At 47.2% G+C, this 16,462-nt stretch overlaps 1 protein-coding gene across 1 annotated transcript in view; it reads right to left on the bottom strand.

Annotated features, from left to right (window-relative positions):
- The window catches only part of C24H16orf78 (chromosome 24 C16orf78 homolog), a 105,195-nt gene that overhangs the window by 40,752 nt on the left and 47,981 nt on the right, over nucleotides 1-16,462 (bottom strand). The window contains exon 2 of the mRNA XM_090357673.1: nucleotides 15,369-15,481. Within this exon, the coding sequence (XP_090213799.1) occupies nucleotides 15,369-15,472 (104 nt within the window). The 5' untranslated portion in view covers nucleotides 15,473-15,481. The remainder of the gene's footprint in view (nucleotides 1-15,368; nucleotides 15,482-16,462) is intronic.

The following is a 16,462-nucleotide window of genomic DNA, read 5'->3' on the forward strand; positions in this document are numbered from 1 at the left end:
TTAATGAGGTGGAGAATACTTTAGTTGGTCTGTGTGGCCTCATTATCAATGAATGTGTGCATTTCCTCAGCGTTCTGAATTTCCCCGGAAGTCACAGACCCTTGTGTTACTCCGCAGACTGGGGCAGAAGCCATTACTTTCCATGGTTGTCAGGGCCTCTTCCAGCTCTGACCTCATTCTACTGAGCTCCACTGAAAGGGGCATGGATTGCAAGCACAGCATTTGATTTAAGCCACACCCAGGAGTTGGGAATCTACCCTGCATGGTAGATTCAGGGCAAAAGCTGCAAGAGGCAGTGTGTGTGTGTGTGTGTGTGTGTGTGTGTGTGTGTGTGTGTGTGTGTGTGATTTGGAGGTTAGTTAATAAAAACTTGTCTGCTAAGAAAAATACATGAGACACCAATCTGAAACCAGAGGGAGGCCTGGTAGGCATCAGAGTAGCGTTAGGGTTTACTGGATAGTCATAATGACAGGACATCACAATGGTGGCTATAGAATCTCACAGTTTTGTGTTTCTGCGATGATACTTGGGCTGAGAGCCTCTGCTCTCTTACTCAGCTTGCCTTGTACATGGATCCATACTTCCGGTTCTGGTTTTCACTCTCTGGTTTCCTGAGGAGTCATAAACTTCCTTTTCTGGTCTGGCTTTGACTTGGACAATCTCAGATCTCAGCCTCCAGAGTAAACAGGATTCTAGGCCTGAGCCACCTACACCAGCTTCCTGGAGCTTCTATTTAGAATCATTTAGGACTCAAGACCAAATGATGCCAGAAGTTACTCTCTGTCCCTCTGCCAGTGGGCTGTTCCTCCACTCCCTGCCATCCTGGGGCACTTCTTACCTGCTGGAGATTAATGGCCCTGGGTCTCTTTGGTGTCGCAGACATCTCAGGCTGGTCCTGTAGCACTGTCTCAGGGGACAGTGAACTCTTCAGTTACGACGCTGACCTTCCTTTCAGAAGAGCTTGTTGCTCTGTTTCACTCTCAAGTTGGGACCCCTGACCAGGCCTAGGGGACTCTAGAAGAGAATAATACCACAGGGAGCAGAAGAGAGACCTCTGGGACAGGTTTTCTTGGCATGGAGAACTTGGCCTTTCCTGGGCTGGGAAGAGAACACTATGTGAGGCCAGTGGATACAGGCCACGGAGTAGCGGCCACTTTAGTGAGAAGTGTCCAGAATAATAATGGTGTTCATTGCTAATACCTAACAATCCAGCCCCTCACTGGAGAGAGGGACTTGGGTGGGAAGCAAACCTGGATACCCTCAAAGCATCTTCCTGGAGTGGAGCTCAGAAGTTGCTCTCAGAAGCGCTCACACACTGTGTTGGCTGAGCCTCTATCGTTTAGGGTTTGACAGGGGCTGGTGGGTCCACTCCCTCCCTGACAAGTCAGTCCTGGCTGTTGGTGGGAGACCTTGTTCTTTCTGTGTGAATGAATTCCACCTCAAGGTGGCGAGCAAGGGCTCATGATGAGAGAGCAGGGAGCAGTCACAGTGTATGAGCCAGCCAGGAGAGCCATTGCTGTCCTATCCAGATCAGAACCCCATCTGATATGGAAGGGTATGAATACCAGTAGGAGGGTCACAGAGGTAGCTTGGAGGCTAAAAAATAACAGCAATGTTAATTGTGTAGATACAAAGCAGCCACAGCCTGAGCTGTGAGCAGGTACTGAGCTTTTATTGCTATTCTCGCTGACTTTCTATTACATTAGTGTGGGGTGGGCACTGTCACTAGCCTTATTGTGCAGATGGGGACACTGCTTCCTAGAGGTGGTGGGAGAGGCCTCAGTATTTGAATTGATGTCTTCATGGAAGACAGCTCTGTCATGCCTCTCTTTAGGCATCTATCCTGTTCTTAGGTATGTTCCTACTTCAGCTCAGCCAGAGCCGTGAGGCCGGCAGAGTGTTGCTCCTTGCAGCCTGGGCAAGGGGAGGACTTGTTCTCCTCCTGAGGGAATCCAGGGCTTTGGCTCCTCCCTGACTTAGGGGCTGAGTGATTGAAAGGCTCATCTGCCCTTCCTAAGTCCTTCTCCAAAGGTGTCATCATTGCTGCTGCAGAGACATGAACTTGCTTCGTGTTTGTCCCCCTGCTGGTGAGTGCAGTGATTGCAGGGTGAGGTGAGTGGTTCCTTCAAGCCTCAGACCTTGGCTTTCTGCAAGCTGACAGCCACCACAGCTCCAAGGCTCAGCAGAGAGGCACGGGAGGCGGCCCAAGACTCAGGACTGAGGGCCCCGGGCGCCAAAGCAGAGCGCTCATGTGCTGGTAAACCCCATGTCACTATAGCACAGTACCTGAGGTAACCAACATCCAAATAGAAGAAGGTTATTTAGATGACAGTTTTGGAAGTTTAAGCCCATGATTAACTGGCCCTGTGCTTTGGGCATGTGAGGAGGCAATATATGGTGGCAAGAGTGTGCAGTAGGGCAAGAGGTACTCAACACACTTAAGTAACACTCTAAATAACATTCTCAAGTAGCTAACATACCTAAGTACCTAATATACTAAGTACCTCCTAAGAAGTTCCTCACATTCCAAACCTTTAGGGACCAAGGCTTAAAGCACATGGGTTTTTCAGGATCCAAATTACAGAGGGCCACTTTAAATCTCCTCTGGACACTAGTCTCCTCCCCACTGCAGCTCAGACCTGCCCATGCCCCTCCTCTGGTGGCTCCTTTACCTCCCTGGGGTCACGTCCATTCCAGGAGGCCATGTCTCTGGCTTCCTTCCAGTCCCACTCACATTGCCAGGTCCACATGGAAGGGAATGTAACCTCCTCCGCCATGCTGCTAATGATGTTGGGTGAGGTTTGTGAGATTTGTGTTAGTCCCTCCTTTCCCATGGGACTATATCGTTTTTATAGGTTTTCTTTCTTTAAAAAAAAAAAAAACTCCATCAATCATCTCTTGAGAAATTACAGAGCACCCCTCCTGTGTGAGCGCTGTTGTATATGTGTAGTCTCTACCTCTCCACTGTTAAGGTGAGAATAAGAACTATGAATTTTGATGTGTCTTCATTGGTGTTAGGCTCTGACTGCTTGCCGGTGCCCGGTGTCCACTCTTGAGCTGGAGTTCTTCACAAGAGCTTTGCATTTCTGATCGAGCAGACACAGCTCTGACAGTGCCCTGGCCCTAGTTTGCCACCTTGGATTCTTCCCTAAGGTGAGTAGGGGAAGGTTTCTGGTGGGAGGACATGGACATGGCTGGGGGTAAGGTGGGGAGTGAGTTGCATGGCACACTGGGCCCAGCATGGTCTAGCTCTTCTATTGCCCTTCCCATCGCTCCCGCTACAGCTGGCCCTCAGATGTGCCCAGCTGGCATCTTCACAGGGCCTCAGTCCCCCCACCACTCCCTCTGCTTTCCCTGCACCTCTGTAGGTGGCTCGTTCCTTTGTTGGACCTCAGTTTACCCTTCCCTGGGTCCACATCTGGCTGAAACCTGTCCCTTCTCCCATGCTTCTCTGTGCCCATGCAATGTCCTGGGCTGTTTTCCTAGCAGCCCATCTCAATTTCAGAAACTATCCTGTGTAAAATGAGTGTCATCGTCAGAAGGACAAAGCTCTCCAGGGGCTGGGATTCTGACCATGTTGGCGATTGCTGCTGTTTTCAATCTGTTTGGTCTCTAAGAAGAAGCTCTTGACCTAAGGGCCACTGGTGAATGCTGCTGTGCACATGTCTGGGCCCTCCCAACTGGCTTGGTTTTAGCATGGAGGCACAGTTCATGAGACGAATGAAGAGGTTGCCTGTTCTCTGAGCTTCTGAGTTTTTTTTTTTTTTTTTTTGTGGGGGGAGGGCTATGTGGTTTCTCCAGCAGCCAAGTCAGTACATGGGAGAGCAGGGGCTGACTGCTGGTGCTTGGTTGAACTGACTTTTGCGGGAGGGGGGGGGGCAGTCCTGGGGCTGGAACTCAGGGCCTGAGCATTGGCCTTGGACTTTCTCAAGGTTAGAGCCCTACCACTTGAGCCACAGCACCACTTCTGGCTTTTTTCTATGTATGTGGTACCAAGGAATCAAAGCCAGGGTCTTCATGCATGCTAGGCAAGCATTCTACCACTAGGCCAAACTCCCAGCCCCGATTGAACTGATTTGAATCTCTTGAAAGTATTATGTGGTTCCATTTTGGTAACAAAAGGAAGAAGGGCCTGTCTGGTGTCTGGAATGGAGGAGCTGGTACCTGTGTTTCTCAAGTTCTCATCCTGGGGGGGGGTCTGGGCTCACGGAGGTCAAAGGTCACACCGCCCACAGCAGATGTGTTGATGGGAAATGAGAAGGATCTGCCTAAGACGCTGAGTGTCAGAGGAGCCACAAACATCCTTCTGACACTTGAAAATTGCAAAATTGAAAGGCTCCTTCTCACTTGTCAGCAAGGCAGACCTCCCTTGCATGGTTGGAAGGCAGGCCTTGGCCTCCGGGGCTGGATCTTCCAGAGCCCAAGGAGAAGACAAGTATGGTTATGACCCGGGGTGGGTGTGGTACTTCAGTATCCCAGCCAACTGCAGTGCTTTATCAGGATGCCTCCAGTGACAAGTGTCTTAAGAAAGAGATGTGCTACCTCAAGCACTGAAAAGATGTTGAGCAGATGATGCTTCATGATGCAGCGTGACGGGAGGGGGAGGGCTTCTTCTTAGGGCTTGCTTTATGCAGTGGTAGTTAGAGACAGGCACCCTGGAGGCCTTAGACTCATTTACTTGTGTGAACCTTCTACTCCATTCCAGCCACTCTTTCCCACCCTCCTGTTTCTTAAATAAACCAGCCACATTTCTGCTTCAAGACAACCAGAAATACCTTGCACTCGAAGACACACATCACTTCCTGTCTCCTTACTCAGCTTTTTGTTCCCTTCCCAGTGAGGCCCACTATTTAAGCAAGCATTCTTCTCTTCCTGCACCCAGTCCTTGCTCATTCTCTGTTGCAGTCACTGCTTTCTAACTTACTCCAGGAAGTTACCCTTCATTCCATTTTTCTGCAACTCACTTGAACGTCTATTTGATTCACCAATACAGCACAATAACTTAATAGAATCCTGGCACATAGCAGTAGCTCAGTTTGTTAGATAAATGAATGAGACAGAAGAAAGAATTACTTCCAAGTGAGGCTTTGAAAACACAGCAGTGCATGGAACTAAAACCTTGCAGCTGCTGGGAGAGGAGGCAGATGATAAATATGATTTAAAGGAAGTACTAAATATCTGAGATTCAGGTGTTGTTTTGTGCTGGGCAGACAAGCACAGCAGATGTCCACAAATGAGATGATACCCAGTCCCTGAGAAGGGTGAAGGTGAGCCAGCCCTCTGTGCTCATTTGATTTGTTTCAGAAGCAGGGGAAGATAGCACACTGTTAATGATGATAATAAAGTGGCCCCAGATTTGCTGACTGGTTGTGTGTGTTTGATTTCTACTTTCTTCTCAATTTTCAGGTAGAAGGAGATGTCTCCCAACCAATCTGCCATCTCCCAGACATCCTCAAATGAGGAGACCTGTGGACTGGCAGGGAGAAGCCAGCTGCTGCTCGGAGAACAGCAACCTGAACCAATCAGTGGGCATTGATTTGCATTGGCATTAATGTCTTTTTTTTTATTGACACAAGTATTTTATCCAAATTCACCTGGGAGAAGATCCATCTTTCTATTGATTTAAAATAGAAGGCCGGACGGGGCGTGCAGTGTAGAGCTCTGCCTATGCTATAGATGCATGATCAATATTTCATCATCCAATTATCATCTGCCCTTCCAATGTTTTGCAAAAATGATCTAGAGATGAGTCATGGAGTACAATAGTAAGTTTGAAATGTAAACATTTTCTCTCTGCAGTTACAGGTGGGGCATCCACTTGGCTGTTGTGGGTAGACAGTAGGAGAAGACCCCTCTGGTAGTTTAAGGTCTCTGGTGGAAGTATGTAAAGGCCTGCAGCTGGCTTGGCTTTGCTGATGGCTTGATTGTGCCATACTAGAAGACATATGTCCAGCTGTGTCCCACCCACGCCTTTGTTGCTTCCCCCCCTTTTTTTTATCATGTCAGTCAATGTTCTCCCAGCATCACTGAACCCAAGCTTCAGTGGCCAGTGTGTGTATGTGTGTGGTTCTTAGGAAATGCTGGGTGGTCATGTCACAATGGGTAACTCATAGCCAGAGTCTGGAGGTGGGTTCTGGACAATCCAGCTCCCCTGTTCTTGGGTTTGGCTCTGCCACCCATTCTTATCCTATACCTACCACCCTCTTCTGTCCCCCTGGGGACATTTCTTTCACACATGTGCATGTGATGCCCGGTCTCTGGGTCTGCTATTGGGAGTTAGACTTAAGATAGTCGGTTTAATCTGTAGAGAATGGCTGGGTGTCCACTGTGTGTTAGGGACTGTGAGATGAACGAGGGAGGAATGGAGATTCGGCCTTTTCCTGGTGCCAATAAGGCGCCCTTTGCCATAAAAACAGACAAATGAAGCCATCAGTCATTTCACATTGCTTTGGGGAAAGGAATCTCTACGATTGGGAAGCCCGCAACTCAGTGGCAGGTTATAGATCTTTCTAGAAGGAGACACCAAATTTTTGCCTATTTGGTAGAATTTCCTTCATTGCATAGGCCTGGAATGGGCCCTGTGCTCCCCTGCACTCACCTGCACCCTACTGGCCAGGAATGGAATTACCCCCAAGTTAGAACCACCCTGAGCCTGAGGTTGCAGTTGCGTAGTTTCTCCTGCAACTCTGGGAGTTGCTAAATGCTTGAACACAATTTGGTCTCTGCTAAGTAGGATGAGGGGCAGCTGGTACTGGGTAGGAGCTGTGTCCCCTGCTTCTCTTTCCCTCTCCTCCCTGGCTTCCCCTCCGCTATAGCCACACACTCATTCTCCAGTCTGTGTGATTTGATTTGGTCTGCTCTCTCATGCAGGCCTCCCTGAGGCCAGTGGCCTGTCTGTTTAGCTCCGTGGTGTAACTCTGTGATTAACAGTGCTGTGTGGATAATTACACTCTGTAAATATTTGATGAAGAAATGGGTGGGAATCTTGAAGGCAATGGATGGATGGATGGCTGAGTGAAATTCTACAGGGGCCAGCAGATGGGATGAGAAGGCTGGGCTAGACACACCACAGGTGGGTAGCGTTATGTGGGGACAGAGGGAATGGTAGGCAGATAGGGCAGTAGCTTGGGGTCGGGAAGGTCTGGGCTCTGACACTAACAGGACTGTAGGTTATTCCTCCTTGGTGAGTGATTTGCACATGTGGAGGAAAGGGGCAGAGCATTAGAAGAATAATTGAGGGAGTTTGCATCCTCTGGAGACAGGATCTGGTCCTCAAGCTGAGCTTCAGGGGTGCAGAAGACAAATAGGCCCCCAGGATGAAAGAGGCACACAGCATCTCAGAGGAAAGGCAGGGTGAGGCTTGTTTGAGGAAATCAGAGATGGCATGGCTTGAATTTGGGAACCAGGGCTTTTGAGCTGAGGAGCTAGGGTCAGTAGAGGCCACATCACGGAGAGCCACAAAAGCTGTCATGCACTAGACACTTCATGATGTAAGGAGAAGATCCTCTTGCTTTCTTCCAAAGTTCTGGTCACTACTGAAGGGGGTGATGGAGGATGCCCTTGGGAGATCTAGCTACTGAGTCAGGGAGGTGCCCTGTCGGCCATCAGAGGAGGGGTAGCTGCATTTCCCAGCAAGGGTGGCAGTGGCTCAGACTGGGGCTACTGCCAGTCTCACACAGGGTGAAGGAGAGGCATGGGTACTATAGATCATTGAGAGGGTGATCAGAGGGTCAGGATTCTACCCTTGCAGGGCTTCAAGGCCATGTGTGGTGGCTTACTGGGCAGGAAGAGCCAGTTTTCCCCATCCAGGAGATATTTCCTGGAGGTGTGTTGAGAAAAGCCTTGTTGCCTCTGCGGGAATGGAGTGAGAATCAGCATCACACAATAATCAATCATGCTTGCTTAGATAAAATGCAGCATCCAGGTGTTCTGCCTCACAGCGCCCTACCCCACAGGCCAAGGAGCATCCCTAGCGCCACCCAGGCCATCACTGTTTACAGTTAGGCATGAGAACCTTGTGATTCTGGGTGGAATGGAAGGCTAGAGCAGCTCACATCTGGTCAGCATGGGCTGTGATGGCAAATCAAGCATGTGGACTTGGGAGTGGCAAAACTTGCCTTTGAATCCTAGCCATGATTTATACTAGCTGTGTGACCCTGGGTATTTGGTGAAGTAATGTGCTGAAACTTCTCTTTTATTTTTTGCTGTTCCCGGGACTTGAGCTCAGTGCCTGAGCACTGTCCTTAGGCTTTCTCAAGGCTTAGAGTTCTACTACTTGAGCCACAGTACCATTTCTATGGGTGTGGTACCCAGGAATGGAACCCATGTCTTTGTGCATGCTAGGTAAACACTCTTACTAGGCCAGACTCCCAGCCCTGAAACTTCTCTACCAGCTGCAAAGCATCATTAGATGCTAGGAATAGTCAAGACTGTGTGTGTGTGTGTGTGTGTGTGTGTGTGTGTGTGTGTGTGTGTGTGTGTGTGTGTGTGTGTGTGTGTGTGTGTGTTATGTGCCGGTCTGGGGCTTGAAGTCAGGCCTGACTGCTTTCCCTGAGTTTTTGTGCTCGAGGCTAGTGCTCTAACACTTTGAGCCACAGCATCATTTCCAAGAAAGTTCTTTTAAAGCAAAAATCAGACTGTGTGATATTACTGAACTTAAGGTGTTAGGTAGGTGAATATCTATTTTTAGGAGATGCAAACTTAAGTATTTATGAGTGAAATGCCAAAACATTTAAAAGGGGTGGAGGAAGGGAAATGCGGACAAAACACGAGAGGGGGTATCAATGTGTGAGAAGTAATTCACCTGCTACCTGGCGAATGTAACTGTAACCCCTCCATACATTACCCAGACCAAAAAAAAAAAAACCATTTAGAAGGTTTAAATAATTTTGGAAGAAACAAATTGCTTATCTATCTATCTTTCTATCTATTTATTTATATCGTGCCATTACTGAAGTTTGAACTCAAGGCCTCATGTTCTTGTTTATCTTTTTAAGGCTGGTACTGTCCTACTTGAGCCATAGCGTCCCTTCCACCATTTTGTAAGTTAATTGTAGAGAAGAGTCTCATGGAATTTCCTGCCTAGGCTGGCTTTAGACCGTGAGTCTCAGATCTAAGCTTTCTGACTAGGATTATAGGTGTGGACTATCAGCATTCAACTTTAAAATTTCAGATTTCAGAACTTGTGTATCTTGTTTATCTGTTTATAGCTGCATCTATATATTGGGAGATATGGAAAAATAGAACAGAAGGTTCATTTATTTAGCTAGTTAACTTTTCAGAAGACTTGAAGACTTGTACAATGAGAAGCATGAAGATGAAGAATTCCATGAGGTAAAAAAGGAATGAAAAGACAGTGTTTTTATAACCTTGAGGAGGGATCATGACCTTCAGCAGACTACAAACCCCCAGTTTCTCTTCCTGGTTCTCCCCTCTCTCCCGGAGTCTGGTAAGTCAGGGCTGTGGGCCTCAGGAGGCCGGCAGCAGGAGGAAGTCAGTGATTGGGTGGCACAGCAGTCAGAACCACAGCACCCATCCTTCTTCGCAGGGAATAGTAAGTAGACAGAAGTGGAAACAACCACTTCCCAAGTCTGCCTTAAAGCCAAGAAATAGGAAAAAAGAAGGCCATGGTCCAGCGTCTTCCTGTAAAAGAAGTCTGGCTTGTTGTGAAAGCATCTTCACTGACTGGAGAACAACATACAAGGAGAAGCCAGCCCTTCACTGGATGACCTTGAACATGAACTTGTTATGACATAACATCCAAACACCATGGCTGAGGGAAGGCCAAGGGGAGGAGCCCTGAGATTATTCAGAGACTGGTGTGTAACAAGTTACGAGAGGAAACATCTCCCATTCCTGGGGTTCCTTCTGCATGGCCATGTTATTACCACCAGCATCCCATGGATGCCCAGACCAGGGTCAAAGGGACCTACTTGTCTCAATTCCCTTAGGAGTCCCCTCCTGCCGACTGTAGATTTCCACTCATGCTAATGATCAAGAGATACAAAGGAAGACAATGACGTTGGGAGGGAGGGGCTCAGTAGAGGAGTGGCTTCGTGATCCCGTCATGGAAACCGAGGGACTGAACTAACGGACTTGGTATAGCTCTAAGGCCTTTGATCAGCTACCTACTTCTCTATGTGGCACTGCTGGCAGACAGCTCCTCCCTGCCAGCTTCGAGCAGATACTGACTCTTGAGCCTAGAACATGACTCAATGTAAGAGCCACTAACCTATGTGGTGAGAAGATTTGCCATGCAGTTCCTTTGTGTCAGGCTGGACAAATTCTGTGGCATAAATTTTATCCAGAGCCCATCACCAGCCAGGCTGGGTGTGGTTTCTATACTGCACGCTGATGTGGCTTCCTTCTGTTAAGCAGTCCTCCTCCTGGTAGAGGAGGAGACAAGTCACAGGAGCACAAGGGGAAGGGAGGCAAAAGACTGCATAGGCCTTTGCCCATGGCCCCTGCCCAGCCTCCCCAACTCCCTACCGCCCCTCTTTGCCTTAGCTTCTGACTCATGGCCTCTCTCCCCGCTGTCACTCCCTTGAGGAGGGCACTGAAAGCCAGGTGTATCCCAGAAGGCATTGAGTGATCGAGTGAAGCCTTTCACCACTGGCTTAGAGAAGGAAATGAAAAGTCTGTTCCCAGATGCAGACTTATCTTTCTACCCAAGCATTCCTCTTCAAAGTCCTTGCCCTTGGCCAGCCCTGACATGTGCAGAGACCTGATCACGATGGACCGTGCCAGCAGTGTGACCTCCCATATTTACCTGTGTCAGTCACTCATCCCCAACTCCATAGTTCTTCCCAACCCTGCTGCACCTGAGAGCCACCTGGGAGCTCCTCCAAAAATATCCCCTCACCAACCAACCCCTCCTCCTACTTCCTGCCTGGAATCTCCAGGCACAGGGCTCAGGCACGGCAGTTTTGGAGCTCCAGCTGAGGCCTGATGCTTTGCAGGAAGGAGGGTGTCCCAGGGGCCTCTAGAACCTGGCAGGGATCCTAGGGTTTGAGTTAGCTGCCTTCACTTCCGGATAAGCAGCTACACCGACTGGCCTCCCCCCCACTGTGTTAGATAAAGAATCCCTTTAACACTGGGAGAATGTAGATTCTCTGCTAGAGTGGGCCCGTCTGCAGATCATCAACAGCCCTGTAACTCTAGCCCCTCAGGACACAAAGCTGAGATATGGAGGCTGCTTCTCCGGATGTCACCTACATTCTTCGTGTAAGGTCCCCCCAGCAGTCAGCGATGCCAGTTTTCTCACAAGGGTGGAGTAAGCAGGCTGAGGGTAAGGCCTATAGTCTCTGTGTAAGGACTTCCTTTGATTTGTGAAGGACTTACTGGGTTGCAAGGACTTACTGAAAGAAGTGTTATTTTGTCTCACACAGCTATAGTCTTTTGAAATATCCGGGTTTGGCACAAGGCACAAAGACAGGGACAATTTTCCAAGACCACTCAGATGTACCATGCTGAATAATCTCACCTTTCTGTTCTATTCAAGGAGTGGGTCCGAGAGACAAAGCTTGCTTTAGTTCCCCTGATCTACATGCTTTCATCTCATTCGATCACAGTCACAGAAAGCCCGAGGGAGAGATTTTCAGATCGTCGTTACCACTGAACTTCAGGAAGGTCTGACCTTTTAAAAATAATTTTAGAGTAAATGCTAATTCCTTTTCTCTGCCGGCTACCCTGTAGAGTCTCATGTTTTCTTTCCTCTGGCATCTGCTAATGAGGAGCATTCACTATGTCTCCATGAACATTCTTTATTGGATTAAGTATAAAACATACAATTCCTGGATGGTGAAAAAAAACTAAGTTTATTCCTCTGGTTCCACTTATGTAGGGAAACAGTCATCTCGTGAGTGATATTTCTGATGATATCGTTAACATTCAGGCACTAAAGTTACCTCTTCCTGGGTCATACTTTCCACACTTACTGTATCCATGTTCCTGCTTCCTGCATTTGTTCTTTATCTATTCTCCTACGAGATTAGTAGGTCTCAACCCTGGCTCTCCATGAGCAACATCTGGAACTTCAAAAATGCAGATAGTTATGTACGCTTTAGACCTCAAGCTCCTGTTGTGCTGACCTGGGATGGGATCTAGGGGCAAGTATGTTATGTTATGCTCAACCCCAGAGGATTCTAAGGAGCAAGTGAATTTCTGAGCCACTACCATTGATAGTCAGATCTTCCTGGTAACTGAGCAAATGTCTGCTCTCTCTGGCATCTCCAGTACCTGCTATTGATTCTGGAATAAGACACCCAACCACAAACTTCTATGAAACACTTAAGATACCTGGAAAGGACACAGAATACTGGTATCTCCACACCACAGTGCCCTCTTCTGGTAGTTTTCTCCTATGCTCTGGATTAAGTGAGGAATCTTAAAAGCTGCCACAGGACTGCTGGAATACCTAGTTTGCCATGGTTTTCTTGGGGCCTTCGTTCTGATGCTTGCTAATACTCAAAGACAACACAACAACAGCCTTTGGCCAGAAGAAGCAAATCAATATATTGGAAGCAATATCACGGTATTTAGAAGTGTGTGGAGATAGATTGTAGCTGCGCAAAACAAAATAGCAGTTATCAAGGTTAACCTCAACATCTACTTCTTCCAGATGGCTTTCAGGAAAAATTTAAAATAGCTACTTCAACACACAACACGGCTGCTATTTCTAGTCTTATTTTGTACTTGTTGGTTGATTGATCGGTCCATTTATTCATTCAGCTCTGGCTTCCTGAGCTTCTTCTTGGTTCTAGGAGTTGTTCTAGGCACTTGGGCATAGCAGTGAACTCCAGTGGTGTTTGCCTGATCTCATGGAAATTAGATTTCGATGTGGAAGAGAGAGAAGACATGAACAAGTAGTGGAGATGAGACATTTCAGACAGAAGTCATTGCAGTGAGCCAAACAAAGCAGGAGGATCTACAGGTGGAGCCAAGGAGCCTGAGTAGTCAGGGTTGCTCTCTGATGAGGAAACCATGGAGCTGCAATCTGAAGCCTGATCATCTGCTGCTGTGTGGTGGAGGAGTTTGTATGGATGTAGTTAAAATGGCTAGTGACACCCTTAGTTGTACTTTGACAGAGTTGCTAACAGGGATGAGTACAGGGATGCTGATATTCTTGTGCCATTCTATAGACTCAAACTTCATCCAATTCCTTAGTAAAAAAAAAAATTACACATACTCCTTGACTTAGGAAACCCATAATGGGATGGATGGAGTTAGAAACAATGATGCTGAGAAAAGCAAGTCAGGCTTAGAGAAGTAATGAGTGCATGTTTCCTCTCATGTGTGGGAGTTAGATACAAAGCATAAGCATACAGGAAAACCCACACAGGGACATAAGATTATACACATGATCAACTTGACTGCAGTGTGGTATATACTGGGAAGGATTCCCACAGTGTATCTTTGAACAATTAACAGAAAGTACAACAAAATGATAAGCATGAAGGGGGTGGAGCTTCAGGGAAATGGGGGCAGGGAACAGAGAGAGGAAGGGTTAGAGAACACAGTCCATACTCAAAGTACACATACAAAATGAGTAGTAGGTAACTTGAGGGGATGGGTGCAGTTGGGGTAGATGGGAAAGGATTAGATGGGGTGACACTGAGAAAAATACATTGTTCCCATAAACTGACATGTTGAGTTGAAACCCTTTTCTATAGCTATCGACAGGTAACAATAATAAAAATGAAGGCTTGTGAGTTGTGAATATGCTAAATTAGAAAAGTCTTTAGTACATTGAGCTTACAGAATAGAATCTTTGGCTTGACCTGTCTTAAATGTGCTCAGGATACTTTTATTTGCCTAAAGACTGGCAAAATCATCTAATGCAAAGCCTAAGTGTTGTATGGATCAGATTATTTAATGCTTGTCCAAAATGTACTGGCTACATAGTGTACTGTAGACCTCTGTTTCTTTCCCTTGTGGTCATATGGCTGACAGCACTGTTCCAAATGCCAGATGGCACAGGCCTGGCCCGGAAAGATCAAGATTCGTAATTCAAGGCAAGTTTCTATGTAATATGGTATATTTGTGCCATCATCAAGCCAGAAAAATCTCAGTCGATCCATTTATATCAAGTACTGAGTGTATAAGAATTTTCTTTTCTTCTTGTGTGTTGGCATGTGAATGAGGGGGATTAGGCCACGCCACTGAATAAACATGGCTGGACAGCTGTACAGTGTGCCTCTTTCTTCATTAAAATCTTTGTTCTAATGTCACCCTCCCACCCAAGTAAGCCCTCCTGTGATACCACCCTCTCCACACCCATTGCATCTTCCACCACTGGATCTGACATGACATTTCTATTTGTCCCACTCTGCCTCCCCTCTGGACTGCCAGCTCCTGAGGACAGGACTTCATTTACTTTGTTTTCTGCTGGCACAAGGTAGGTGCTCAGCGAATATTTTCTGAATGAAAACTTGGAATCAATGCCATTGGGGTTCACTGCATTTTTTTCTGGACACAAAGGACTTAAGAGCGCCCTGGCACTCTTGAGCTTGTATTTGCAACACATCTGTGTCCTTTCTAATGTTTCTGCCTTAATCACTTTAAATGTACTGACAAGCACAATTGACCAATTAATAGCGCTTATGGTCTTGTTACATCATTTGTAATCCATGCTGCTCTTTCTATTTGCAGTGGTCCTTCAATTTTTCATGGCTCAAAATGGAGGACATGCATAATGAATACAAATAACGAATTGATTAAATGTAAGGCATATCCTACTGCTTTCTGGTTTTATGCCTGTTATTAATGACAGAAATCCACCAAATTCTCATGAAAACACCAATGACATACAACTTTTAATGTGACATGCTGGAGCACTAGGGGTCCTAAATTTTCCTAATTACTGAGCAACGGCAGACATTAATTTCCCAGATGGCAACCTTTGTAAAGACATTGCCTAGCTTCTTTGTCCAAAATCCTTTTGCTGAGTACAAACGCATGATGCAATCCTTAGACTATTTGTGTGGAGACAGAGAGAGAGAGAGAGAGAGAGAGAGAGAGAGAGAGAGAGAGAGAGAGAGAGAGAGAGAGAGAGAGAGAGAGAGAGAGAGAGAGAGAGAAACATTTGTGATTGCCTTATAAGCAAAATCTAAAGAACGCTACTTGTGTGAAATCAAATTTATCATCCACTGTGAGGAGTGCATGTTTTTTGGATGCTTCTGCTGGTGTTCTGAGCATTACAGCATCCCAGAGGCGATAAAGCAAAACAAGAAAGAAGACATGGACAAGAGTCTGGAATGGCTGCCATGGTGAAAGGGATGTTTCTGGAGAATTGCCTGGCTGGAGGTGCAGTTTTAATCTCAGACTGCCACTGGGAAGACTGTTTTCAACATGAGACCACATGGACCAACCTTATTTGCCTGTTAATGGGAAGCAGTTTTTTCTCTAGAGCACTGGTAGATTTGGAAGCTGGCTGACCCGAGATGATCCACTGAAACACAGCAGACGCTGTCATCGACGAGGTCTGCAAAGAGAAGGGCAGAAGAATGCAGAAGCATTGGCTGAGGCCTCCCTGTGCCTGGAACCACACAGAGGTGGCCACAGCTGCTTCCTCCTCTGACACAAACTGCTGGTGCTGCCTGTAGAAGGAAGGTTGATGGAGGGACTGGGTGTCCCACAGTCCCCATCATTTCTCCAAAGGCATGTCCATCCACGATGAGCTGCCCTCTGAATGGCTACACTTTCAAATCCAGGAAGCAGTGGCCTGCAAGCTTGAGGTTTTACACAAACCTAATCCACTGGAGTCGAGTCTGATCTGTATTTGAAAGTACACAAACCATCTAGGTTAATACCCCCCCCCACACTCCCCTGCCTGAGAGACCCAGAGCCATGGATCTGAGAGCAAATGGGTCTGTTTGGGAAATAGAGGCACTTGGGGAGGTGAGGAGGGATGGGAGACAGGGAAGTAGAGGTACCCAGACTGCAAGGGGTCATAAGAAGTCAGCCACATGGCAGAAGCCCTCAGTTGGGCCTTATAGGCAATGCCTCTGACTAAGGGGAGAAGGAACAGGGATGAAGGGATCCTGAGACCCAGCAGTGGTTGGTTATGGTTGGTCTCAGGGATGCTAAGGGATTTCCAGGTTTATAGACTGTGAATAAAGTGGCTTCCAGAAACCTATTGGCAGCATGACTGATACACACGTAGCAAATAAGGGGAAGATACCAACAGAGACTGCCACAGAAGCCAACCATAGCACAGAGCTCCCTCTGGAATATACAAAGTCCACCCAGCACTGTGCCTGAGGCCCCCCCTTTCCTCCTGCTGTATCCCCCCCACCATTCCAATCACATAAGATAAATGGAATGAACAGATTCCCCTTGCTGAATTCTCCATGTCATAGAGATGGCATGGCAGGTTTCTAGTGAACATTTAGGAAATACACATGCCTACCTCCCCCACTGTCATATGTCTATGTGAGAGAACAGAAAATTCACAACTAGTTCT

This window comes from Megascapheus bottae, chromosome 24, assembly GCF_031878675.1.
Source record: "Megascapheus bottae isolate mThoBot1 chromosome 24, mThoBot2.hap1, whole genome shotgun sequence".
In the NCBI taxonomy this organism is placed as follows: domain Eukaryota; kingdom Metazoa; phylum Chordata; class Mammalia; order Rodentia; family Geomyidae; genus Megascapheus; species Megascapheus bottae.